Here is a 27,065-nt window from a genome sequence, read left to right as displayed (position 1 = left end):
GAGGGAGTTTTGAATATTCAGCACAAACCCCACGGGCCTGATTCTCTGACAAATGAGTCTGGTCGGGCAGAGCTGTTCAATTAAATGTTGTTTTCGCTTAGGCTACTGAAAGCTCTCCTATTGGTTGATTAATACCATTCCCTATTCGCTAATGTGCCACTGCTCTGTCAGGAATATTCTCTGGAGAAAATATAGAATATTAGAATTCTAGTTTTTTTCGGGCTCAGGCTCCCATAATGTCTGCGATGCTCAGGCTAGGCTCGGGCTTCAATCTCAACGGGCCCGAGGTAGATCAGGCTTGTATTTTCAGGCCAATTTCAAACACCACTAGGGACAGATAAAAGCAAGGATGTTAGCTCCACATCAATGTGTTTTTCATATTCACTTATGAACAGAACACAGTCTGTGTCAAGTTCCAGTACAGCATTTTAGCTCCACACAATTCATTTTTCACGCCACAATCACTGTACTGTAGATGGTGCATTTCGACACTTTCACACTTTCCAGACAATAACCGATTATCAAATTGACAGTGTTTTTTTTTCCATTGACGTCATCTTTGTGCTTTTACTGTACGCTCAAACAGACAGACAAACAGAGAGCCATCGCACACGGTCGTTGATGAATGTTTCAATTTAGTGACAATCTCTCCCCACACTCTCTTTCTTAATGAGAGTAAAACCCCAGATGTGTGTGTGTGTGTGTGTGTGTGTGTGTGTGTGTGTGTGTGTGTGTGTGTGTGTGTTGTGTGTGTGTGTGTGATACCAAGCCTTAATCTGGTGTACATTAAATCACTGTGCCAAAAGCTTACTGCTTGAGAGCCTGAGTGATGCAATAGGCATGTGGATTCAGTACGATTCAGTAACTGGTACACGTGAAAAAAAAAATAAACGGTACAGTACAAACTCTTCTATACCATCTGGTAATGATGATGCTGCTGCAGGCGTATACGTACGGTCAATACAGAAAAATAGAGACCAGGAGGCAAAAAGTGGTGGTCAATGTTTCGGCCACCACGACGGTCTTGAGAAAAGCCACGGCTGAAATGTTGGCCATTGTAACAGAAATGCGATGTGAATGCACTGTTAGAGTTAGCCTATTCACTTTGAGTGTTGACCCCCAGTGTAATTTCACACATTTTAATATACTGTTTTTATGGTTTTTAATATTGTTTGACAATTCACATGGTTGTAATGAAATCCCTTCGCCATTCTGAGCACATTTGATCCACGTTTGTAATAATAACATTTTTTCTGGTGTCAGGTTAATGGTCCCGCCACCTGGGGATCAAGTTAATCCAGGCTTGCATCCCCCAGGTGAGTGCCTACTATGAATAAGCACCATTTTACCTCTTTCTGAGAGGAATTCCTAATACTGTATGTATTCTATTTGGTTGCATTTTGAGTGTTTGTCTATGCATTCTAATTGCTATGACATGGATCTGATTCTGATTCTGATTCTGGATCTTGTTTTCTTTAGAAGGTTGACATCTGATTCCACTGACTATGATAAGGGACGAGACTAAGCTGCTAACTCAACAGCTTTGGAGAGCTAGCATCCTACTGTACTTACTGTACTGTACCAGCTATGTTTACTGTACCAGCTATTGTACTAGGCTATACGTTACATTTTAAAGTACTATTTGTAATGCTGTTATGAGATCATTTAATGTTTGAATATATTACTGAGTGATAACTGGCTTGTATCCTCCAGAACACAAAGTGCTTGTTGGAGAGCGATAAATAGCGACCCCTTTGACCATCATCACCAGAGTGCTTCTGTGTGGCCATGCAGCGAGGGAACCGACCCAGCCAGTCAAGCAACAACACAACACAACGAAGAGCGGCCAGCTAACCATTAAGGCGAGCTCCAGTAGAGACAGTATCACATTACCCCGGGCCAGGTTAACATACAGTCTCTTCCATGGTGTCAACAGTGTGAAACATGACGTGGGGAAACATGGGAAAATAATTAAATGGGGAAAAAACAATGGAGCAACATGACTTCAAGAGCAAATAGTTAGTGGCACATGGAACAGAATGGAGAGAATGCAATGGGCAGTACACACACACATGACTTATTAATACTGTGACTACTCTCTGGCAGTGTGTGGGAGCACACCATCCAAACAGCTGTCAGATTGAGTAATCCATAAGGTTTAGCATAAGCTTCTGCCAGTGACATTGAAGAGAGAGAGAGAGACACACACACACAGATACACTGATATTACACACATGCAAACATGCACGCATGCGTGCACACACACACACACACACACACACACACACACACACACACACACACACACACACACACACACACACACACACACACACACACACACAGGCAGATAGCCTACATGACTCCAGTCAAATTAAGTGGATTGAGAAATTGAGTGTTTGTGTGTGTGCTTCTGTTGTGAATTATGTATGGCTGTGCCTTTAGTTCTGAGAGTTTGTCTCACTGCACAGTGGGTGTGTGTGTGTGTGTGTGTGTGTGTGTGTGTGTGTGTGTGTGTGTGTGTGTGTGTGTGTGTATGTGTGTGTGTGTGTGTGTGTGTGGGGGGGGGGGGGGGGTCTTACCATGGACCTGTAGCATGGCTGAAGCCTCTGTCTTGCCCACGCTGTTCTCAGACATACAGGTGTATGTTCCTTCATCCTCCTCTCTCACCCTGAGCAGCCGTAGACTGTTGTCATTACGGATCTCAAACCTGAAAAGGAGACAGAAGCATATAATATAGAACTCGGGTACCCAAGGAGGAGCCCATAGAGACAGAAATAATGAGCAAATCCTACAACTTATAAATATGTAGAGAAAGGCATAGCCTTAGCCCATAACATTCAAACCAGTTACCAGAGGCACAAGTCAACCCTGTTACCCTAACTCTGTCAGGATCATTTATTTAAATGCATTTGACAAGAATATATATACATATTTATTTTTTTACAAACCACACATATTACAGTCATGCAATTAAAATCGTCCAAGATAACACAATAAAATTGTAAAAAAAAAAGTCCATTGTCAACTCTCTAACCACACGCCTGGCTCAATAAAATAACTGGTTTCACCATAAATAATAAAAAGTGAAGTGAAGTTTCTAACATAGAAAGACTGCTATTTTTAGAAGCAGTTAAAGAGGAATTTTACCCTGTAATCCAATGGATTTGTTGTTTTCATTCGTCAATAGTAAACAAATTCACACATTTTTTTGTTTTAAAACCACCTCTGAGTTTGAATGCTCTCATCAGTCCTGATGTTCCAAATTGCCTCCCAAGAGTCCCCTGTCCCCCCCATGCTAAATCCTTCTGTTGAATGAAATGCTGATAGTTGGTGAGAGTATGCATCATGGATCAACAGAAATACACATGAAATGGATTTCGGGTAAACCTCCCCTTTAAAGAGCTTACTCTGTTTGGAAGTTGCATAGTCACTGGGGGTCCATGCTTACTAATGAATCCTCTCTGGCCTCCCATTAATGAATTTGCATTGGCTGACTGAGAGAACAGCATCAATTAATGAGTAATTACACTCTATGCTTTCTAGGTCACATACTTTAATCTGATACAATATTCATCTCATCCTGTGGTGAATGTGATCCCTAATTCTGTCAATCTGTCTCTGACACTTCCCCAATCCATGTGTCACAGCGTGTATTAGCCCATCACTTCACATGTTAGTCAATCACTCTGTGTTTTTACGTGTCCATCAGCCTCACCTCCCACGGGGCAGTTCCCCCTCCTCTCTGCGCCAGCGCACCGTGGGGGCGGGGTCTCCATGGACTTCACACAAGAAATCCACCGTCTCTTCCTCCATCACCACCTGGTTCACCGGCCGACGCATCAGCACAGGACGCTCTGCACAGAGAGACAGAGACCATTATTACACATACAGACTCACACACACACACACACACACACACACACACACACACACACACACACACACACACACACACACACAGACACACATATACACACACCCTCACAGACACTAATTTCACCATTAGCGTGGGAGACTCACCGTACACCACAAGCTCAGCGGGGTCACTGTCCCTCTCACCCACCATGTTGGTGCCCACACACACATACATGCCAGCGTCAGTCTTCCTAGTGTGGGAGATCATCAGCTTGCCCCCACGCATCTGAAATGGAACACAGTACGATACAGTACAGTGACACTGTGACACAGTGGTCATCATCATGTGGGTTCTTCAGAGGATAGGCACTACAGCACTTCCATCATCATCAGCACAGATAGTCGTCATCATCAGTGACACATCTGAACTGTCGGGTTAGAACTGTCGGGTTAGAACTTGAGTGAGTTAGAACTCTGTCGGGTTAGAACTCTAGTGAGTTTGAGCTGTCGTGAGTTTGAGCTGTTTGAGCCATAATGAGTTTGAACTATAGTGAGTTTGAGCTCTATTGAGTTTGAACTCGTCAACTGCAGATGATACTCACTGAGATGCGCTCGTCCTTGCTGCTGACACGGGCGTTGTTCCTCTTCCAGGAGACGCTGGGCTCGGGGTGTCCACGAGGAGGAACACACTCCAGCACCGCCGGCTCCCCTGCTGCCACCACCACGTCGCTGGGCGCCTGCCGGAAGTCATCTCTGAGGACTGGGGAGAGGAAACAGAACCCATGGTTTCCAGGCCCAACTAATGACACAGTCAATCTATACAGCAGTCCTACAGCAGGGATGGAGTGGAGGATAAACACAACTACATTGCAGTTTACACACCTTTTAAATGGTGAATGGTGCTTAGGCCATACAAACTTGATTCATTGTTTAATGGATGCCCTGCTTCACTTAAAAAATAAAGAAATAAGAAAAAGCAGCTGTTCAGTGCTGTTCAATGCAAGATAGACAAACTGGCTGGCTGAGGTCTAACTGAGGCTTTAAATGGGCAGTGTTGTATTTTAGGAAAGACAGAAGTTCAAGTTACGTCATCATTATTCTACAATTGAATATGTTTTATAGGTTTCAGGCCAAACATGGCCGATGTTGAAATAGCAGCATTTTCATTCAAGAATTCCGGAACGCTCACCACCTAGAGTGCCAAGTGTTTTATGTGGTATTTACCTAGCAACAATATTTTAATTGGCTACAAAATGAAGCATCATAATTTATGCATTTTTGGTGAATAAAGTCACTCTTGGTACGACTTTATTCATGCTCGCCACTAAATGAGTTAAAGCCGCAGTCTGTCATTTTCCCAGATATTTCAAATAATGTATACTGTATAAGCCTACCGCTGGATTTTGATAAATATGACTTATAAACAGCATAATGAGGTTACTGTCTCATTCTTTCCATAACCACAACGCCAATGACTTCAACTAAGATCTTGCCTCTTCATAAATTTTAATGTATTTAATAATCAGGCTGAAATGTAGCATCATATTTCTCATACTTTTCATGTTTATTCATCTGGATATTTATAGTTTTTTTATCGCCCCACTTTTCTGAAAATGAAAGCCGTTAAACAATTAATCAAGTTGACATGGTCCTGCACGCTTAAAAATGTATTTTGCTTTAGCCTTAACAATCCTCATTCATCCACCTTTTTTCTACTACGACATCCCCCACCTACAGTGTACAATAGACACCCAGTCAACCTCCACTGCAGTAAACCAACCAACAGAGAAATGTCAAGTCAACTTGTCTTCAAAATCATTTTTAGCATGTTTCACACAGAGAGCATTGAAGTTGAGATGAAACCATGCTCATTGGGTGCAAGTCAAACATTGTGTTCATCGCCTGTGCATCAAATCCCTGGCAACTTCCTTGTTACACAGTGTTTTGATGTTTCCTGTGCCGGCTTCCTAGTCTGCCGTCTCAACTGACAGAGCCAATGAATAATGCACATCTCTCAGTACAACAGAGTAAACAAATATAAATGCATTAATAATTTAACCCCTGAGAGGAAGAAAAAGGGGCCCACATGAAAATGCAATGCTTCTGTCTCCGATTCCAACAACATTGCTAGCTCACATCTCCATGTAAGAGATCTGATAGAGAGACAAATACAGAAATACAAGTACCAATGTGATGTTGGTATATATACCTATGTCACTCATGAGAGGCTTGACTTTTGTTTCCCTTTAAATCCCAACAGTGATTGACAGATGAAAACCACTGAGTGATCTCTGACCTCCTGCTGAGGCCTCTGAGACCTCTCTAAAGCATGTCTCGCTCCATAGGCACACGCACACACACACACACACACACACACACACACACACACACACACACACACACACACACACACACACACACACACACACACACACACACACCTCCAGATAATCAATACATCTTCATGAATACTTCATGGTGGTATGTCACAGGGTAAACAAGCAGTACATGACCATCTGCTTGCCTGTCAATCTATCCATCTGTTAGCGGTGCACGCATTAACGCCCCCTGAGCAGGACAAATCTGATCAATTAGCACTGCAAATATGCTGTGAATTTGTGCAATCTTACACATTTGTTAATCTACTGTATACTAAACAAATGAGTAAATACACTCACCGGCCACTTTATTAGGTACACCTGTTCAACTGCTCGTTAACGCAAATATCTAATGGTGTGAGGGATATTTTCTTGACACACTTTGGGCCCCTTAGTACCAATTGAGCATCGTTTAAACGCCACAGCCTACCTGAGTATTGTTGCTGACCATATCCATCCCTTTATGACCACAGCATACCCATCTTCTGATGGCTACTTCCAGCAGGATAACGCACCATGTCACAAAGCTCACATCATCTCAAACTGGTTTCTTGAACATGACAATGAGTTCACTGTACTCCAATGGTCTCCACAGTCACCAAATCTCAATCCAATAGAGCACCTTTGGGATGTGGAGATTCATAGGACATCATGGATGTGCAGCCGACAAGTCTGCAGCAATGATGCTATCATGTCAATATGGACCAAAATCTCTGAGGAATGTTTCCAGCACCTTGTTGAATCTATGCCACAAAGAATTAAGGCAGTTCTGAAGGCAAAAGGGGGTCCAACCCGGTACTAGCAAGGTGTACCTAATAAAGTGGCCGGTGAGTGTATATCACCTGTCTACTGGGCTTCTCCACAGTGAATGCCCATAATTTAGCCTTCAGTGACACATCAGCTTCAGCTCCTTTCATACACTCTTAGAAAAAAAAAAAAGAAAAAAAAAAATAGCTGTACCTAAAACCAAAATGGCCTCTTCACATGTTCCTGTAGGAGAACCTCTGAAGAACCCTTTTTGGTGCCGTGCAGAACCCTCTGCACAAAGGCTTCCCCCTGGCACCTAAAAGGATTCTTGAAGCACCAACATTCACAACCACGGTGCCTGCTATGTGATTTACAATGGAGTTTACCACAGCCATCTACAACTGAGATGGACTCCCCTCTCTTGTAAAGGCTGCAATTATCTTGGCCAAATGGTGTATGAATATTCCAATCTCTGCGGAGCAGACAAACAGAGCTGCTGAGCCTTCACAGGGCTGACTGGGTTTCAGATTCGTTATCAGGATTGAAGTGGTCATCTGTTGATCTCCCTCTGCTCAATCCCCCCCCACACACCCCCCCCCTTCTCACGCCAGCCCCCCCCCCCCCCCCCCCCCCCCCCCCCCCCCCCCCCATATGAGACAATCTGTCACACACTCTCTGCCTGCCTGAAGAAATGGAGCAGTAATCTCTACGTTTGATCATTTTGAGGCATTATGACCCCAACAAAAGAGCCCCCCCCCACACACACACACCCACACACACACACAAAAGAGCCCTTGCGCTTGCTTAGCAAAGACATAGATGATAGATGTGCTATTACCTGCCGAGCCAAAGCCATACCCTCCTACCAACAGTCTGCTGAGAATAACCCTGACGTATCCACTTGGCTGCTTGTTTTCAAATGCTTCATGGAGCTAAGGGGCTAATTGAAAGCGCTGTATTATTTTTAGATCTCCGTCTGCACTGTAAGGCCTGGTGCAGAAATGGGAGCACAGAGACCACCGTTATCCACCCAGCCGTGTCGATTACAGTGAAGAAGTCATGGGTATAGAGCTAATCCCTGAACCTCACACACACACACACACACACACACACACACACACACACACACACACACATGCACACGCACACCTCCAGCCCTCAGTGTTGTACCCCACAGTCCCTGGACACGTTCAGTGTTGTATGTCTCTGGCAGATACACAGAAACAGAGAATTTGGGACATTTTGAGGGCTCAAACACATGTCAAGAAGCAAGGAACAGCCCCCAGATGCCTCTTCCCAGCCAAGAGCAATTCTTTGAAGCTGTGTTGAAGTTAATACGATCCCTCCTCATGCAGGCTTTAAAGCCTGACATGCTAAAAAGTTATTTCACACAGTTTTAGGATCATTTTGGTTGTTTTTTTTTTACTTCTGATATTCTCAGACAGACAGTCAGCTGACCTTGTGGGGGTAGAGGTCCAAACTCAAACTAATTAACTCCCACTGGTGAGCAATGGCCTGGATTTCCTCGATATGGGCTAATCAACCTCAGCTTAGGCCAGCCCAGCTGGACTGTCTGAAAAAAAAGTTCTACCTCGAAAGAAATGGCACCAAAAACGGTTCTTCAAAGGATTCTCCAACAGGGACAAGCCAGAGAATCCTTTTTTTTTTCTTTTCTCGAAGAATGCACAAACAGGCCATCTATGCTCTGCCTTCTGCATTTAAACTTGTGTGGCCAAATAACTATGATGGCTTTATCATCATCACAATAAAGCGGTGTTAGAACATACTATTCCAGGCAGCTAGATCCATTTATTTTCAGATGCTTTTATGCTTCAGCGATATACAGATTAAAAGATTAAAACATCCTCAGAATATTCATCACTGCATTTTAAAGTGACATTTATCTCTATATATAGCGTTTAGCAGGAGTGCAGCTTTAGCACACAGGAGGGGCCATCTGTTGGTGTTTTTAGGCGGGCAGGGAGAGAGAGAGTTGTCATGGTAATAAAGGGATGTATTATGCGGCCCTTGTTGGTCAGTTCAGTACGGATAGACACCTCTACTCTACCCCAGCAGCCAAAACGTCAGTCCACAGGGGGAATGGTCTCAGGGCAAGTTGGATGAGTAAGGCTTTGCTGGATCGGAGTAGGAAAGTGTTAAAATGTAATATTCACTCTTGGGGGGTGGGGGTGGGGGGGGGCAGTATATGGGAGCAGGTTGTGAAGTGGAGGGACTGGATGGGGTGGTCTGTGTGAGTGTGTGAGTAACAGGACAGAGCAGAGGAAGGGGGTTTCAGGATGGTAGGCAAGTGGTAGCAGTAGCCTAGCAGTAGGCTAGCTGAGACTGCCTGAGAGCAGGTCCTGGAGTGACTTGCTACAGTAGCTGTTAGCTGCTAGCCAGACGTTCTTTTGTTCCTGCCATAGTGCGGTAGGAGTAAACCCATTAAATAGGTGGTCTAATCCTTTCCCCCGTGCTGCTGCCGTGTCACAGCTAATGGAGACACCGCCTGTAGGGAGCATGGATTGATTTAATCCAACCATTGTCTGTGGTGTTTACTGAGGTTAAATGTCTTCAGTTGTTTGAATGTTTTTTGAATGGTGGGTGGATAAGTAGCTAACTCATCTCAGGTTTCACTTCCAAAAAAGACTAATCACTGAAAAAGACTGAAGACCAAATGTCTAATTAAACCCAAATGAAAATGTATATGAGTTTAAAAAAAGGAATTGAATATGGTAAATAAAATGAGAGTAGAAATGAACAATGCGGAAAGGTAATGTTAACATCTGTCTGTCCAGAGGATATCAAGACTATCATTTTTCCTCAGGGTTTTATGTGGTAACCAGTCGGAGAGAAATACACTGTAGAAGACATGAAGAAACAAGCTGCAACCAAAACCCAACCCTTCATAATCCCCCATCAGGAGAAAAGAGGGACATCTGGCCCTAAAGCCTTTTAAGCAAGTTTTATTTTTTATTTGTCCTACTTTATCTTAATCCAGCTCAGCGAACGCGGCTGTTTTGCTCCCTTAGACAGACATTCGCATTCATGCTTTTGAAATAGATACTGCTTTTTCTCTCACATAAAAGACAACCGGCAGAGCAAAACGCGATTTTTTTGAAGAAATATGTGAATGGATACATACACAACATCTCATTAGCTTGTTTCCTCAACAACTGGTTGCTTGCAGCTTATTCATGTCGACAAGAAAAACACACTGCACCATGGGTAACAAAACATAAGTGTTTGTAGTATCCTCAAACAAAGCAACTTTACATATTCTGAGGTAGAAAAATAATGCACCACTATCTACACTGAAGTTGTAGTTAGTGGGTTGTGGCCCTCGGGGGAAAGACACATTTCAGCATGGAATATGTTTTACTTCAGCTGGATTTATGGGGAGACTGATTGTGTGGTAAAGAAGAAACTGTGCAGAAATCGATCTAAGTTCCAGAGCCCTATCCGATTGATGGAATCCTGTAGCATAATGGTTTTGGGGTCAGACATGCCAACATGCCATAGCAGTTTGGTTTCACTTTCCCTTTCCTGGAGCTTGTGGTCTAAGCCAGGAGTTACAGTACATTGATCACAGTGATGTGCCACCATTGTAATCATAGCACTATAGCAACACCATAACACAAGGCATGGACACCAATCAACAATATGGGTTACTCTAGCTTTAATGTGACTGCATGACAGTAAGAGTCTATGCATCACCTTAATTGCACTACTAGCTGGATGGTGGTGTTTATGTGATTAAGGTACGGCAGTAGTTAAAGAGGACCTTCGTTGTCAGCAGTCCTGTTGCCTATGCAATAATCTCAGTCAGCCACAAACATTAAGTCTAGCAAATGCAGCAGTATGGGGGGGTGGGTGGGGGGGCGGTTCTTCCGTCCTTCTTCCCACCTGTTGTCTCTCACCCTCCCCCCTCCCCACCCTTCCCAACACCACAACACTCAGGCCAAGCCCCCCCCCCCCCTTGTCCCTACAAGACCACCAGCTCAGACTGCCCTCTCACTGCCCCCCTTGCCAACACTAATTGGGTCACTAATCATCACAAGATAAGAAGGGGTGGGGGTGCAGGGGGCGAAGGGGCGAGGGGGGGGCACCCCCCCCCCTTCTTAGCATATGTCCCAGCTACACCCTGAGGCACCAGCATTAAGGCTAAAGCACTCATTATTTCTCTTAGTCACTGGCTTCGGGGTGCCTGTAGGTGATGCATGCATTCACCCTGTACTGTTACGACCGTGCTGTCATCTTTGGCTACACACTGAGGACGCTTTATCGAAAAGGAGCCATATAACCGCGGCTGGCGTGTTATATCCTCCCTGGCTGCAGATTCTGATCTCGCCGTACAATGTAAATATTTGCAATAATTGCTGCTGTGGTGGTAGCTGTGCCGTTTATGCCTCTCAATATATCAGTGTGGAGGTTGTGAAGCCGGCCCTATTTTTGAACATGAGCTCAAGATGAGGTCACCCAGCCATGAACACTTTACAGAGACAATGAGTGAACAAGAGTCCTCCCCACTCTGGTGGAAGATAAGAGGAAGCAGTCAAATTGCTGTTTTGTGTTTTTAACGAGGCGACTTCAGACTCTCCTATAATCTGTCACGCTCCTTCCGCTAATCAACACACTCCGCTAATCCATTTTCTAACGGCGGAGAGAACAGGCCGAGGGTTCAGCCGAGGGTCACGCCATGCGTGACGAGACAGTGACATCATGTGTCACGCATTGAGGAGCACGATAACAGCTGTTGCTCGATAATGGTACTTTTAATAATGTGTACTGTATACGCACATGCACACACACACACACACACACACACACACACACACACACACACACACACACACACACACACACACACAAACGGACTTACTGGCAACCTCCAGCGAAGCGTTCCGACTGACGGCTTCTCCCAGGTAGTTGCGGGCCACGCAGGTGTAGACGCCCTCATCCGGTTTGCTCCTTCGTCCGTGGACGATGCGTAGGAAGAAGAGAGAGCCGCTGGGCAGGAGCATGCGGTGAGACCGCGGGTCGTCTTTGTCCGTTTCCACCCGCTCCCCGTCCTTGTACCACTCTACCATAGGGGTGGGCCGCCCTTCCGCCTTGCAGTTGAGGGTGGCGGGCTCCCCCTTGGACACAATGAGGTCAGAGGGGTTCTCCACTATCCTGGGTGAGCTGTCCTCAAAACGTGTCCGAGACCCTGTGAGATGGAGTAAAAGACAGAGACATGTCCTGTCAGTGTCCTCTGCTGCTGTCTATCAGTGATTAATTCTACGTAACCTGACACTGGTGACTGAGAACAATACAGTGGAATCCCATTGTGAGCAGCAGACCTGGGCAAAACATGTTTATATGAAATGGTAACCTGTCAAGGTGTGCTTGATTTAGCTTGACTTAAATACAGCATTTACGCTGAGACTATTCCAGTGCTTCCATTGTGCCTGACAGGTCAAGCACACCTCATGTTTTTCAAATATTTTTCAAATATTCCAGTATGCATTTTGCCCAGGTCTGGAGGGCAGACTCAGAGAGTGAGAAAATTACTCTTTGTCTTAGCCCTACCCTGTTGGAGAATGTTCTACATGGCACCAAAAACCGTTCTTAAGGGTTCTCATACAGGGACGAGACAAATTATATTTGTAGTTTCTAGGTACTGTAGAACCTTCTTTTAGAAGAGCTACACTGTTAGAAGAAAGTGAATCAAAACATGTCTATTGTATTGGATGTAAATCTGTTACATCCAAGTGTAAAGTGTTACGATACACTTAATGTAATTGAAGACACCATTACAGTGCACCCAAACATCCAAAGTGGTTCCTAAATCAGAATTGTGGTGCGTAGAGTGTGGCAAGACAGTACTATAAAAATGCACTTAAAAACAACAGCACTAAAATACAGTTTGTATGGTATGTTTTGACAGGCTGTGTCATCCATTTTAATCAAATATCGTAAGTGAACAACAATGAGAGAGAAACAATGTGCTGTATCATATTAAACAAATATGCAGTATAAAGAAATACAGATTAAATAATGGCATAACAATCTGCAAAGATGGGGCTTGAACAAAAAGAGGTGTTTCAATTCTTCACATGACATGATTCGAAAGATTTGAGTTGATTAGAGTTGAGTTGAATTTCTTTAGCTTTGTTCACACTGCAGGCCTTCATGCTCAAATCTGTTTTGTTTGTTGAATCCATTTTGGAAAACTGACAGTTCAAACAGCAGTAATCACATTGAGTTGTGTGCGTTCAGACAGTGTAGTTTTAAGGTGACATTGCTATGCTAGTAGTCATTGTAACAACGGGACCCTGTGCAGTGTAGGTGGTGGTGCTCGTGATTCCTCTAACTCAGAAGTTGTTGTGGGTGACAACAGTGCCTGCCATGGAAGCTTCCTAGTTTGTTGCTCTGTTTCTCTTTGAGAATCATGGCTATTGATAAAAAGCACATTTTGGTGAAGGTTTTAAGACATGTTTTAGGATGCATGAAACGCTCATCATGAGATGTTTTGAAACATGATATGATGTGTTGTTATACCAATAAATCAAGAGTTGTGAAGCAACTCTGAAGCCTTGTTCACACTGGCGGTTTGAAGTGACTGAAATCCAATTTGTTCCCATATATTCGATTCAAAACAGATTTTTTTCCTGCAGTCTGAACATTCATAGGTGGTTTGAAATCAGTTACAAATCTGACTCCTGGCCATGCGACTTGTGTTGGAATGGTCAAATTAGATTTTATTAGTGTTACCTCTTCAGTACACAAATTCTTGTCATCCATGATTGTTTGTTGTTTTGTGTTGCAAAGTGTTGATGTCAGACAACAACATAGTCACATAGGGAGCAACGAAAAAAATCACTTAATGGTAAATAAATCTAATTTAACCGTTCACAACCACCTATGAGTGTAGTGTGAAATGTGGTGTGAAATATGATTCCATGTGTTTTTTTGCCTGTTCAGACTGCAGGAAAAAAATCAGTTTTTAATCAAATATATGGGAAAAAAATAGGATTGAAATCACTTCCAACTGCCAGTGTGAACAAGGCTTTAAAGTTGCTTCACAACTCTTTATTTATTGGTGTAACAACACACCATGTCATGTTTCAAAGCATCGCATGATGAGTGTTTCATGCATCCTAAAACATGTCTCAAAACCATCACAAAAATGTGCTTCCGTACTTTATGTAGGGTCTGCAAACACCAGAAAAGGAATGGTTTTGAATGCTGTAAATTGGTGGCTGCTCAGTTGCCACCTGTTTTTGGGGTATCCCAACACTATTATTTTAACATGTTGGACAGTATATCAGAGGCAAACACAAATCTATCTCCAGTGACATGGATCGGAGCAGGATGTGTTAGAGAGGAGCAGTTGTCTGAAAAGAATATGTAAACACCTGTCACTCAAAACTAAGCTTTGTTTTAAAGAAAAAGTAAAGGTAAAGATGACAGCTGGAAGGGGCAGCGGGCAGCGTACAGTGTAAATCATCATCATCTGTAGTTTGTTTCACATTTTCAGTCTCTGTTTTAACAGCACATAACACATTAACTGATACTGATTGTAGTGGAAATTACCACAATGGGTTTCAGACAAACTCATTCAAGGTTACTTAGGGATCCTTCTTTTCACATCACACCGTATCATATAAACTGCCAAAGGGGCAACTTCGCACATCCATCCAATCAGACAGTTGTACAGTCTGCTGAAGAAAAAAGGACTGATGGGGTGTTTTCAAAAGGAGGAGGAAGCCACAGTACAGTGGATGCATCTGTTTGTGAAACGGTAATGCACGATATCTATGTTTGTCAGGATTTCTGCACACACAGAATACATGAAGGTCAGTAAGAAGTTCAAACCAGACTGAAAGAGAGAGAGAGAGACATTTCATACATTTAAGGACGAGAGAGATTGAACTTGAAAAAAATGGAAAATAGAGAGAGACAGCGAGATACAGTACAGTTAACTCATATGCCTCTCTCTCTCTCTCTCTCTCTCTCTCTCTCTCTCTCTCTCTCTCTCTCTCGGGATCCATTACAACTCCCCTCTGCTGTTTGGAAGACGAGCACTTCTCTCAGTTAAGGGCCTAGGCTAAGCTTTTAGAGCTAGACTGGATGGCTCTAACAATGTGTGGTAGTATACGTTTAGAATATGAATCATTGAAACGACGAAAAAAAATCTAGTATTCTCTACACAGTGGTAGAGAATAGACGAATTGCTCAAATAAACACAGTAATCTATTGTTCAATAGTCACCATGGCAATGAGTGTTGTGTTGCAGTTGTTTTTCCTTTCTGCTTCAGCATATAATCTCAGTCCCGCAAAATGAAAATCCTCCATTACCAAAATCGTATGGTTGCATGTATTGGCGTACATGCTGTTGCATTATAGTTACAGCTAAGGCGTTTGGGTAAATCCAAGCTTTTAGCTGTAAGCAGATTTATGTATTTCATGAACTCATTTGAACCACATCAGACGCAGTCAGTGACAGTGACCAACATGACATGAACCTGAGGAAAATACCCAGACAGCAATCCCAACACGACCAGGCAGGCCAGCTAAGACCTCAGGTCACACACCAGGGCGGGTGGCTGACATGCTAATGCAGGATAGGGTTGGATGAGTGCTCATTATATCAGATGTGCTGCGGTGGTGCCTCAAATGGGCCAGCACGCGCGCACACACGCACACACACACACACACACTCTCTCTCGCTCTCTCCAACCCCCCCCCCCCCCCCCCCCCAGCTCTCTCTCTCTCTCTCTGGCTGATGAGTAACATGGTGCTTTTTTTTCCACAATCATACCAAACAAAAGAAAATATTGCACATTTCATATTAATCTTAAACGATTCCCCTCTTCATTGTTTCCTCCCTCCCTGCAGAAATCAGGATACATTCCCGTGCTCTTTCTATCTTTATAAATCTTAAACCAATTCCGCTTGGTTGTTTTCCTGACCTGTCTCATCTCCCCTATGGTTCACAGCTGTGATTTGATCTGCATATTTGGCCGAGTTCCTCTGCAGGAAGTTGAATCAGACAATGGGGCAGAGTCTCTGCGTTTTCCCATGTTCATGTAGCCTACCATTCGTAGGGATTACCTAATGAGCGCTAACCGCTAATGGGTACTTACTCACATCACATTAGAAGCAACTGACCATAAAGCTTACGTGTTTTATCGTTTTTGTTGGCAAGGAAGAGAAAAACAGCCTATCCATCCACCCTCCGAAAGGCAAACATTTGTATCTGGCTGTGTGGCAGCCTACACAACTCTGTGACAACTGCATAATCATCTGTGCTAACTCCATGGCACCTTGGGCATCACGGCGTCGTGAAAAAAACAAAACACCACCTCTCTGTGAGGGTGCTTTGATGGCTAATCAGGACGATGTTGGATTCATGACAGGAAGATTGCTGTGCTGCGGTTGAGAGCACCTTTCCAAAGGCAGAAAGCACAGCCAACCATGTTAGCGACAAGCAAGAAAACAACATGTTGCTGACAGTAACAGAGGTTTCTTCTACAAAGCTGTGTTCAGTATTCTAGCTAAAACTCATCATGGCCCATTTGTCCTAGATAGTGCTCAATGACATGAACAGAATGTTAGTTCCTCAGAGAGTGTCACTGGCATGGGGGAATTCTTAGCTTGCATTGGTGAGACTTGGTTTGCCCAAAAATATAATTCTAGGTCATTCTGGTTCCAAATCAACGACCGAAATTAAAAGAAAATTAAGGGATGAGCAACTACATATTCATAAACTGAAAATAAAACAAATTATGGGGTGAAAAAATATACAGGACAGTCAGCATATTCATAATCTCATGTTTCTACAGACTGCATAAACGCAGTAATAATCTGTAATATCTACATCTATGCTGTCACAACATTTTCTGTCTGTGTTTATTCAGTATATGGTTATCTAACATTTTTATGTTGATGTTTTGCAATAGCACAGTCTGCAAAACACTTCAACAAACTCCACATCAGAGGGTTTCAACACTATAAAATGCCAGAGAGCCAGAAAGGTCACATACTGCAAGACTGAATTGTGGGCAACCTTGAAATGTCTTCATAGAGGGAGGGGCCCTATGAATAAGAGGATGTTGGCTGCAAACCAGGTAATCACACTCTTCGTGTCTCTCAAGGATATCTCTCCCCACACAGTGAAGGTTTTGTACAAGGAATCCGGCTGGAGCACAGTGGCAGAGACTATGTTCAGAGAAGAGACCAAATGAACATTCTGTTATTATGGTCATACTTCATTAGATGTATATAGGGGTTATTATGGTCATACTTCATTAGATGTATATAGGGGTTATTATGGTCATACTTCATTAGATGTATATAGGGGTTATTATGGTCATACTTCATTAGATGTATATAGGGGTTATTTCAGTAGGGATCTGACATTTTCTCCCCCTAGTTAGGCTGATAAAACACACTAACCTTTATGGAAATAACACAACCAGTAAGTATCAACCACTCCATTATTGTACGACAGAATCCAGACAGATAATATTAATGATAATGTCGGTCATTATGCAAGGATGACAGGGCTGAATAACCTCGAATCCCATGTGCTGTATGCACAGATTTGTAAAGAAAAGTACAATCTATTCATGAAGATAATGAAATATCTGCATCAAGGACGGCCCTGTCATACGGTGATCGCACAAACGCCTACTCCATCTGATAGACAAGCTATTGAATTGGCCCTAATTGCAACTTCAGACACCCACCCACATGTTTGCTCACGGCTTCTCATTCACTTCTGCGTGTTTAACACAGAGAGAGTCAGCAGGGCTGTGGGGAAGATCAGGCCATATTTTTAACAACCCTGTTGACCCGGGCTATATTTGCCCCACTGCTCCTAGCTATAGCATTACGTAATGGCTGTACTTTCATTAATTAATATTTACAAATATATTAAGCACGCGTCAGTCTCTTTCTACCCAGGGGCATAAGTGTACTCCTGTCATGCTAATATGGTGTGAAAAATAAAAAAACAAAACAGAGGGAGAACGACCATCCTGCTGCTTTGCTTCAAATCATGTTGTTGTCCACCCTAGGAGAACCCCTCTGGGCCTTTGTTGGGAAACAGAACTCTCTCTGCCCCCCCCCCCCCCCACCCACCCCCCCCCCCCCCACACACACACACACACACACACACACATTGTTTTTAAATCTCTTTCTTAGCATGCAACTCAAGTGTACCAGTTGGGTAGAGAACTCAGTGAGAGAGAGCCTGGCCCTGTCTAGAAACAGACCTAGCTCCTACTCCCTAGGGACTTATGTAGATATGGGAGGGCTGGATAGGTATAAGCAAGATGGATAATAGTCCACCAAGCCTATCAGAGAGAAAGGTGAAGTTACCGCCTAACCTAATCATTTCAGATGTCCAGTACACAAGTGTGTAAGGCGGGGTTGTTCCCGACCAAGCGCCTTTGTCTGGCAACTGCGCTTACTGCATGTCTCATCATCACAAGGATGTCATCACAGTGAGTCCCAGAAGTAGGACATCACTCATTGATATGACTCAAGCGATGGTGATGGCTTGTAAACAGTAGTAGTACAGGAATGGGAAGACCTCAGCTGTGGTTTTATCATCCAGAGGCCATTTCATTAAGGGGAGCTCAGCCTGAGAGGCTTTACTGAACCTGCAGCCATGTTTCACTAAGTTACCAGGGGGAGGAGAAACTGGACACATCTCTGGAGGCTGTGTCATTAACTGTAGCACTTAGGGAGTGTTTAGCATTGGATTAGTATAAAACCCAAGCAAATCAAGTGCTTTGGATTCGGCTGGAGTTAATTGAAATTTCAATGATTTGTCACTGCTGAAAATAGAGCGATTTAATTCAAACCTGAATCAAATTGATCTGTGTGTGTGTGTGTGTGTGTGTGTGTGTGTGTGTGTGTGTGTGTGTGTGTGTGTGTGTGTGTGTGTGTGTGTGTGAAACTCTCTTGTGAGGCGAGTTAAGTGCCTAGACTGCAACCAATATGTTGAGCGAAAGACAGCAAGCTCCGGCAATTTTGTCTGGTTCAAATCCTGTGGCATGCAATTCTCCCTCCTCCTGCTTTTAATCGAACACAATTTGCTGGAGGAACCTTTTTCCGCACAATCAAACAGGAGCTTAGGAGGGGGAGGCATACAATATTCTCTCTCAGAAAAACAACAACAATAACCACAACACAACCATTATCTTTATTGTACCTAATTTGTGTTGTGCTGTATATCACTCATTTGGATATACAAATTCCAGTAGCACTTCATCTATCCTTTTTTAACATTTCATCATAGGATTGTCAACCTCTCAAAGGAATGCGTTGCTCTCTGTATATTACTGTTGATTATTGATCCTCCTTCATGTGAGTTCTAAATGTGACTGAGGCAGCTGTGTATTCACTTCCAACCAAAACTGCCATGTATCCTCGTCAACATCTGGAGGCATGTATAATAATAAATCACACGATGTGTCAAGCAGATCACTCAGTACACTTCACTACACACCATATGGCACCAGCGTGCTGCGTCGTCTACACTTTGCACTTTGTGATGTAGGAGCGCGCGCACACACACACACACACACACACACACACACACACACACACACGCACGCACGCACGCACACACACACACACACACACGCACACACACACACACACGCACACACACACAGATAGGTTATTTAGATTTGTCTATAATAAAAAACAAATATGATTGAAAGTTGTAAAACAAAGCCACAAGGAAGTCAACAGATTAGAGTTGATCCATTTATATACATTTCGATCAAAAACATCTGATATTAGGCCTATTCCACCGACTATATATGCGCGTAAAAGTTGAGAACAGGGTTCACAATCTTATAATGGTTCTTACCTGAGGTGGCACTGATGATTGAGAGTGTCAATAACAGCACAACACTGATATGTGTCTCCATATTCTGTTGGTTTTTCATCTTTGCGTTACAGGTCGGTTATGTCAAAATTGGTTTCAAACAGTCCGTCACCTATAGTATCCAAATGTATCAGAGGTAAACAATAACAGTTCTAGATGAGAGCTCAGCTGGAATTTTTCAAGCGATTAAAATTGCCCCGCAGAACTTTGAGAACTCTCGCGGACCCCATGACAATTTCGCCCGAAGAAATAAACAGCGGCATCACTTCGCCCCCGCACACTGCGCACAAAAAAGCATCATGAAATCATCTTTACAACGAAACTTCCATAATTACATGAGACTGTCACAGAAAAAAATAACAAACCGATAGATGTTAAACTGCTAAACAAAATAAAAATCTATAATGCCGGTAAGCAGAATTTGGTGTGTGAAGATACGCTCGTGGCTCAACGCGCGCAGTTTCTGGAGTGATAGGAGACCAACGATCTACGGCTGTCAACCGACGCACATGCTGAATTACGTACACAGCCCTCCGCAACAAAAACCCTCGTCAATACAAGGATCTATTCTTAAAGAGACAGGAGCGACGTCGTCTGTGCAAGCTGCCCAACCTGTCTGCATTCTTCAAGTCCTTCTCTCAACCGCTATGATATGATGATGACTGACTTAATAGCCTGACCATATTAAACCTCATTTTGATCCCCAAACTAAAAATCTAAGATTTAACCATGACAATCTCTCTACATAAATTGCAGGTGTCAGTTTCATTTACACCAAAGCAAAGAATGTTATTGGTAAATCTTTCAAATGAATTATGAAACTAGAGTAGGCCTAATTCAATAAACCTGATCCATGTCAATAACATGCTAAAATGATTCATGTAACGTGTTTCCTACAATAATAAATCAAGATTTATGTGATTCATATTATATTGTTATCGACCAGCAGCAGCGTAATTAATGATGATAATAATGGTGAATCTTATAGTTTATTGATGATTGGTTAGTTGCTGCTTGCAGTGTTGATGATGATGATGATGATTGTGAAGATGTTCCCCTTCTACTGCTACTGCTGCTGATGAAGAAGGCCACATGAGCCTTCTCTGCGTATGTTTCCAACAGTCAAGAGAGCACCCTGACCCTTTAACACACGCTGCTCCTCCATTGACTCCACAGTGATTTATTAAGCAGGTGCCGTTGGTTTCACACCGACTCCTCCCTCTCATTCATCTGCAATCTGGCCCCCATCGAGCCTCTGGTGCCTCCGTGGTCTCTGGGGAGAGGGACACACTGCTCTCCTGGGGTAGGCTGCCCAGCCCAGCCTCTCTGTGCCCCTGGCCCCTGCCCTCTAACTGTATTGTCTCCATGTCGCTCTGTGAGAACGCGACATGATGGAAGGCAGCGGCGGACGGCCAGGCGCCTGCACTCCTTTGTTCCCCCTGAATGGGATTGGAAATTGGGCGGCAGAAGAGGAGTCCAGACGCCTGTCCGAGAGGAGCACACAAAAAGAGGCCACAGTGGTATTAACCCCCAGAGTGAGTGGAAGTGTGTGCCTTATCAAGGAGCTACAATAGCTTAAACAGGGCAAATGGAAACATCTCATCAGCAGGAGTGTGGGCAGACTCTTAGCAGCATCATTGAATATCTCAGTCTTATTCAAACAACAGAACAACATGACTCGCTACCACCAGTGGACAATCTCTTTCACAGCTGTTAAAGTTAATGTGATCACCCATGCTCATGTCTGCAGGACTTAACACATGTTGCCGTCCAAAGTAAATAGATCTCTGTGATATTGTGTCTGTGTGTGTGTATGTGTGTGTGTGTGTGTGTGTGTGTGTGTGTGTGTGTGTGTGTGTGTGTGTGTGTGTGTGTGTGTGTGTGTGTGTGTGTGTGTTTGTGTGTGTGTGTTTGTATAGGACTACAGATGGTGAGACGGGACAGTCTGTATGACTGTGGTAAAGAATGTGAGTTTCAGCTGTCCACCCCTCGCCCCAAGCCCTGACCTCATGTCTCCCAAATCACCGTCTGGCTCCTATAGCCTGGACTCTCAGACTGAAAACCCTAGCCTTCCCTGGAACCACACCATAGACCATAGACCCACCATAGACCCAGACTAACACAACTTAACCATAACCCTCAGCCTTGTCCCAGTCCTTACCGTCCTCTTAGAGGTTAACATCTAATGTTGACTCAACACTCTTAAGCCGCATTCCCACAGAGATAACGGTACAATGGCAGAAAATAATTTCTGAAGCCCGTTTACACAGGCCTTGAATTATGGAGAATTATGGATCACCCTGTTTACACACATCAGTGTAATGCCTTTAAAATGGGAGGGGAGGGTTGGAGGGCATCAGGGAGAGGGGGCACAGGACTCACGTGCCTCTCTCTCTCTCTCTCTCTCTCTTTTTTTCGTTCACACGCAGAGAGGGTCCTTAGCTGTCAACCTCAGCTGGTATCATTAGTCACTGGTGCCGGACGCTTTGTCTTGCTGCTTGCTGCCTGTGTTGTGCGTGAGAGACCTTCAGTCAGCCTGGAGGACTCTGGGCTTTATTTATAGAGCCTGGTGTCACTGCAGTATACCAGGGCCAACTGCAGGTCATTTACATCCAATCCAGTAGAGTGCTAAGGTAAGCAACTAATATCACAGCTGCATTTGGCTGCCAGCCCAGCTTTTCTCATTTCAAACCTTCTGTAGCTGGTAGGGCAATATGTGTCAATGTGGATCCTCATCTTGTTATGTACCTCAAACATCATTGGCTTGACTGACTAAATCCCTTTTCTCATCGATCTACCTGACCACAAGTGCTGACTCCAAATGGATCTCATCACAAGGATGTTAAAAAGCCAAGCAGAACGCTCTTCAGCAAGATAGCTCTTTTTTTTTCTCCAATTCAGCCTTGATTTCAGCACCAAGTCCCATTGAGGTCCGAGGAGTTCACCTCACACCTGGCTAAGGTCTAATAGAATTGCAGCCCTAGTCTAAAAACATGTTCCAGAGTTTTTAGTTTTGCAGCCTCAAAACACTGAAGTGAGCCAGCTCAGCGGAGGCTGTGTGAGGGTTTAGATAAATAAGATTACAGTCAAGTCCTCTACTGCTCTGTTCTGATATATGTGCAACCAGTCATACCGCACGCTGCCATATGGGGCTTCTCAGACCACAAGAGATGCAGGAGTTGTGCAGCAGAGAGAGAGGAGAGAGGGATACTGTATAAGGGAATGGGAGGGAGGGGAAAGAGGATGAACAGTGGAGGAGTGATAAAGCATCAGGATCATTCTAGGGTCACTCTCAAAGGATAGCTGCATACCACTTTCCATCCTTCTGCTGAAGTATGCACTTGTACATATGCCCACACGAATTTAAAATGAGTTCACAAGTGCACACTTCATGAGAATGGTGGAGAAATGCGATGAAGAAGACGACTCTCTGTGGGATCTATATGGTAACCGGATGATGCTGTGGCTGATAAGGAGACTCGGTGCTCCCTCTACTGGTCGTTATTAACACATGCAGCCCTCTCATGACAAAAAATGTATGGCATTTAGCAGACGCCTTTATCCAAAGCGACTGACAACAATACATTTGTTTAAATAAGTGAATCATCTATCCAACAGTCATCATAAGCCAAAGTAATCAATGCTCACACCAGGGGCCATTGGCAGTCGTAATGCCAGTAGGCTATATATATATATATATTTATTTTTTTAAATATATTTTATTAGCAGGAGAGAACTTGTACAGGGGGGTAGAAACCATAACAGAGTGATAGAGAGCAATAAATCCCCCCATTAATTGTTATATAACTGTGTATGTAGTGGAGGTGATTTAGAATCACGCCCTTGGAATGGGTAGCCAAACCTACTACTTGCAGGACATTACCAATTAATTTACAAGGAAAGAATTTGAACTACACTTAAGCTACCCTTGAGAGAAATATAGTTTGAAAACTCATCCAACACAGTCAGTTACTGAAAGTTGACCAGTCATGTGTCGAGATGACCACAAGCTACTGACAACTCAAAATATCTAACTTAAAATGTAGTTTTTGTATTGCATTAGCTATGGTGCTTTGATGCAAGGCTAGCTTGGACACGATATTCCATGTGTTCCCTGCAGAACTAATCTGACTCTCTCACACACACAAACAAGCATGGGTGCACGCACGCACACACACACACGCACGCACGCACGCACGCACGCACGCACGCACACACACACACACACACACACACGGCAGACATCATTCCTCACACACACATCTCTGTGGCTGCTTGCCAATGCTGCTGTCATGGCAACTCACTTGGCTGCCCTCTGCATCTGAGATATGACTGTGTCTCCAGGGAATCAAGAGTATAATAGATAGCCATTAGACAGCCTTATGCGGCCAGTTCCATGAAGACTAGAGGGTGTGGGGGCCAATCCAAAATAGCTTATTATATCACTGGGAGGGAGGAAGGGGGGGGGGGGGGGCAATGACTCACCCACCCCATGCATGCATCATTCACATAGCCTTTTATGGCCAGGCCAAGTTATCATTGCCAGGACTAAACTACACTGTTCTGTAGTACAATATTATGTAGCCAATGTTCTGTACATTGTCATTGTTTGAATGTCTTAATGTGACAAGAATACGACAGAGAGAAAAGGCTATACTCCCCTTGTTTCTGTATCTACTTTAAGAGCAATGCACATTACATGCAGACAGAAATTGATAGCAACTCCCTAGGCACGCAACATTCATACTTAACAACATTTAAGGCAACATTTGCCTTAGTTTTGAGACATGAGAGATATATCATGAATTGAAATCACCATTTAACAGCAGAACAAATCCCAGATTGTGCTTTTAAAACCCATGCACTCACCATTGAAGAGACTAACTTTTTCCTGGTTCAGAGAGGATGTATTCAGTGTGAAGGATGGGTCAGATGTAGCATTGGAGAGGAGATGTGTGTAGTTGCTGTGATCTATGCTCTTAGGGTCGGCATACAGGTGCATCTGGAGGAGAGTCCGGATCAGATAGAGCAGCATTTCCCCTCAAGGAAAAAATTACCGTTCAGAGATATCCCTAACTTGCGCCTACAGTGCTGTAGAAGACTTGAGCTGCATACTGAGAACCAAGTCCTTATGGATGACAATAAGAATCATACGTGTATGATATCCCCCATGGATAGGGAACAAGTACTAAGCAAGTGATGAAAGAACTTCTTGAAGGAATGTAAAAAAAAAGAACTGTGCCACCTGAATATACAGTTCATATGAAGGTTTCTCTCAGGTCTCACTCCTCTCTCTATCTTTCCTTTTCTCACATACTTTGTCTCATTCCCTCCTCTCTCTCTCTCTCCCTCTCTCTCTCTCTCTCTCTCTCTCTCTCTCCCCCCCCCCCTCTCTCTCTCTCTCTCTCTCTCTCCCCCTCTCTCTCTCTCTCTCTCTCTCTCTCCCTCTCTCTCTCTCTCTCTCTCTCTCTCTCCCCCTCTCTCTCTCTCTCTCTCTCTCTCTCTCTCTCTCCCTCCTTCTCTCTCTCTCTCTCTCTCCCTCTCTCTCTCTCTCTCTCTCTCTCTCCCCCCCCCCCCTCTCTCTCTCTCTCTCTCTCTCTCTCTCTCTCTCTCTCTCTCGTTTGCTCCAACCTTTCCTTCTCTTCAGTCATTCTGGAACCCCGGGAGTCTATGGACTGAGGGCAAGTGTCGTCAGAGGTGACACACACGCATAGCTAGTGGAATTATAGCCATCCCTTGAGGGTGACGCACACACACACAAACAAAGAGACACACAAAGTAGCACACACGCACACACACACACACACACACACACACACACACACACACACACACACACACACACACACACACACACACATACACTGTTGCATTTTGATTAGGGTATAGCCATTCTGCTCCTCCCTTATGGATTGACCCATCTGGCCAAGTGATGAACCCTATTACTGATGAGCAGCTTAAACAATGAGACACAGACAGTGATCTGAGATTATAGTATCTCTCTCTCTCCCATTGTCCCTGTGATGAGATATGAGATGGGTATTGACAGCTGAGGATTGCACAAGTGCTCTTTTATTCTCTTTTGTGCTGCAGAGGAGTAATACACACAAAGCCCAATAAAGATGGCCCCCCCCTGGATACTGGCAATCATCCCTCATTGATTTAGTTTTGCAAATGCAAAATACAAAGGTGTGGTCTTGCCTGGTTGGTCATAGTGCATAACAGATTACCCGACCTAGAAGTGGCACATACCATTGATCGTCTGGCCGAGGTTGTCTATAACCCCTGGCTGGGATTGCATCTGGCTCTCCCGCATGCCAAGCCCAGGCATGTAGCATTAGACCTGGGATGGGCAATGTTGATGCTGGTGGGGGCCAAATATGTACTCACTATGACAGGGCGCAATACGCATGGACACACACAAATATACAGTACACATCTATGGCTCTGGAACACTTCCACAATACATACTCAGTAAGGCTTCTTTGCCTATGTCCCCGCAGTAATGTGTGTCGGAGACATCCTAACATCCTATCAGGTGCACTTTCAAGCTGTGAATCTCCCGTTCTACCACATCCCAAAGGTGTTCTATTGGATTCAGATCCGGTGACTGCGAAGGCCACTGAAGAACACTGAACTCATTGTCATGTTCATGAAACCAGTTTGAGACGACTTTTGCTTTGTGACATGGTGCATTATCATGCAGGAAGTAACCATTATAAGATGGGTAAATTCTGGCCATGAAAGGATGCACATGGTCAGCAACAATATTCAAATAGGCTGTGACTCATCTCAATTTCAGCTTTTCAACATCAGATAGTCTATCCGATGAATGGCTTAAAAAATCCTCTATATGGCCCACTAATTCAATGATAAGGGTGACAGGGTAAAAGTTGGTAAAATTATGTTGCACTGTAGAACAAACATTCCTCTTATTTCACAAATGCTAACATTTTCTATGCCTATTTTGGCAGCGTAATGGTGTAAAGCTTAGACAGATTGCGCTCATCTGATGATTTAATAAGACATATAGTTGGTGAATCATTTAAATCATTTAAATCATAATGAGTTGTGGGTCAATGAGTGTCCTGTAAAATTGATAAACACCTCACCTTACAGACTTAGAGGCTTTGGCGAAATTGAAGCTCTGGATATTGACCACTAGATGGCACTAGTGAACCATACATCTTCGA

General features: G+C 43.8%; 1 protein-coding gene across 1 annotated transcript in view; it reads right to left on the bottom strand.

The window, feature by feature from the left end:
- LOC310814704 (roundabout homolog 2) overlaps positions 1–26,203 on the bottom strand; it is a gene marked incomplete at both ends in the record, with an annotated part of 42,603 nt that extends 16,400 nt beyond the window's left edge. The window contains 6 exons of the mRNA XM_083684204.1: positions 2,583–2,710; positions 3,719–3,857; positions 4,024–4,144; positions 4,461–4,618; positions 11,863–12,189; positions 26,125–26,203. Of these exons, the coding sequence (XP_083540330.1) occupies positions 2,583–2,710; positions 3,719–3,857; positions 4,024–4,144; positions 4,461–4,618; positions 11,863–12,189; positions 26,125–26,203 (952 nt within the window). The remainder of the gene's footprint in view (positions 1–2,582; positions 2,711–3,718; positions 3,858–4,023; positions 4,145–4,460; positions 4,619–11,862; positions 12,190–26,124) is intronic.
- Positions 26,204–27,065: the final 862 nt, after the last annotated feature.

Source organism: Argentina silus (assembly GCF_951799395.1).
Source record: "Argentina silus genome assembly, chromosome: 14".
NCBI classification, from domain to species: Eukaryota; Metazoa; Chordata; class Actinopteri; order Argentiniformes; family Argentinidae; genus Argentina; species Argentina silus.
This window is presented reverse-complemented; position numbering and strand designations above follow the sequence as displayed.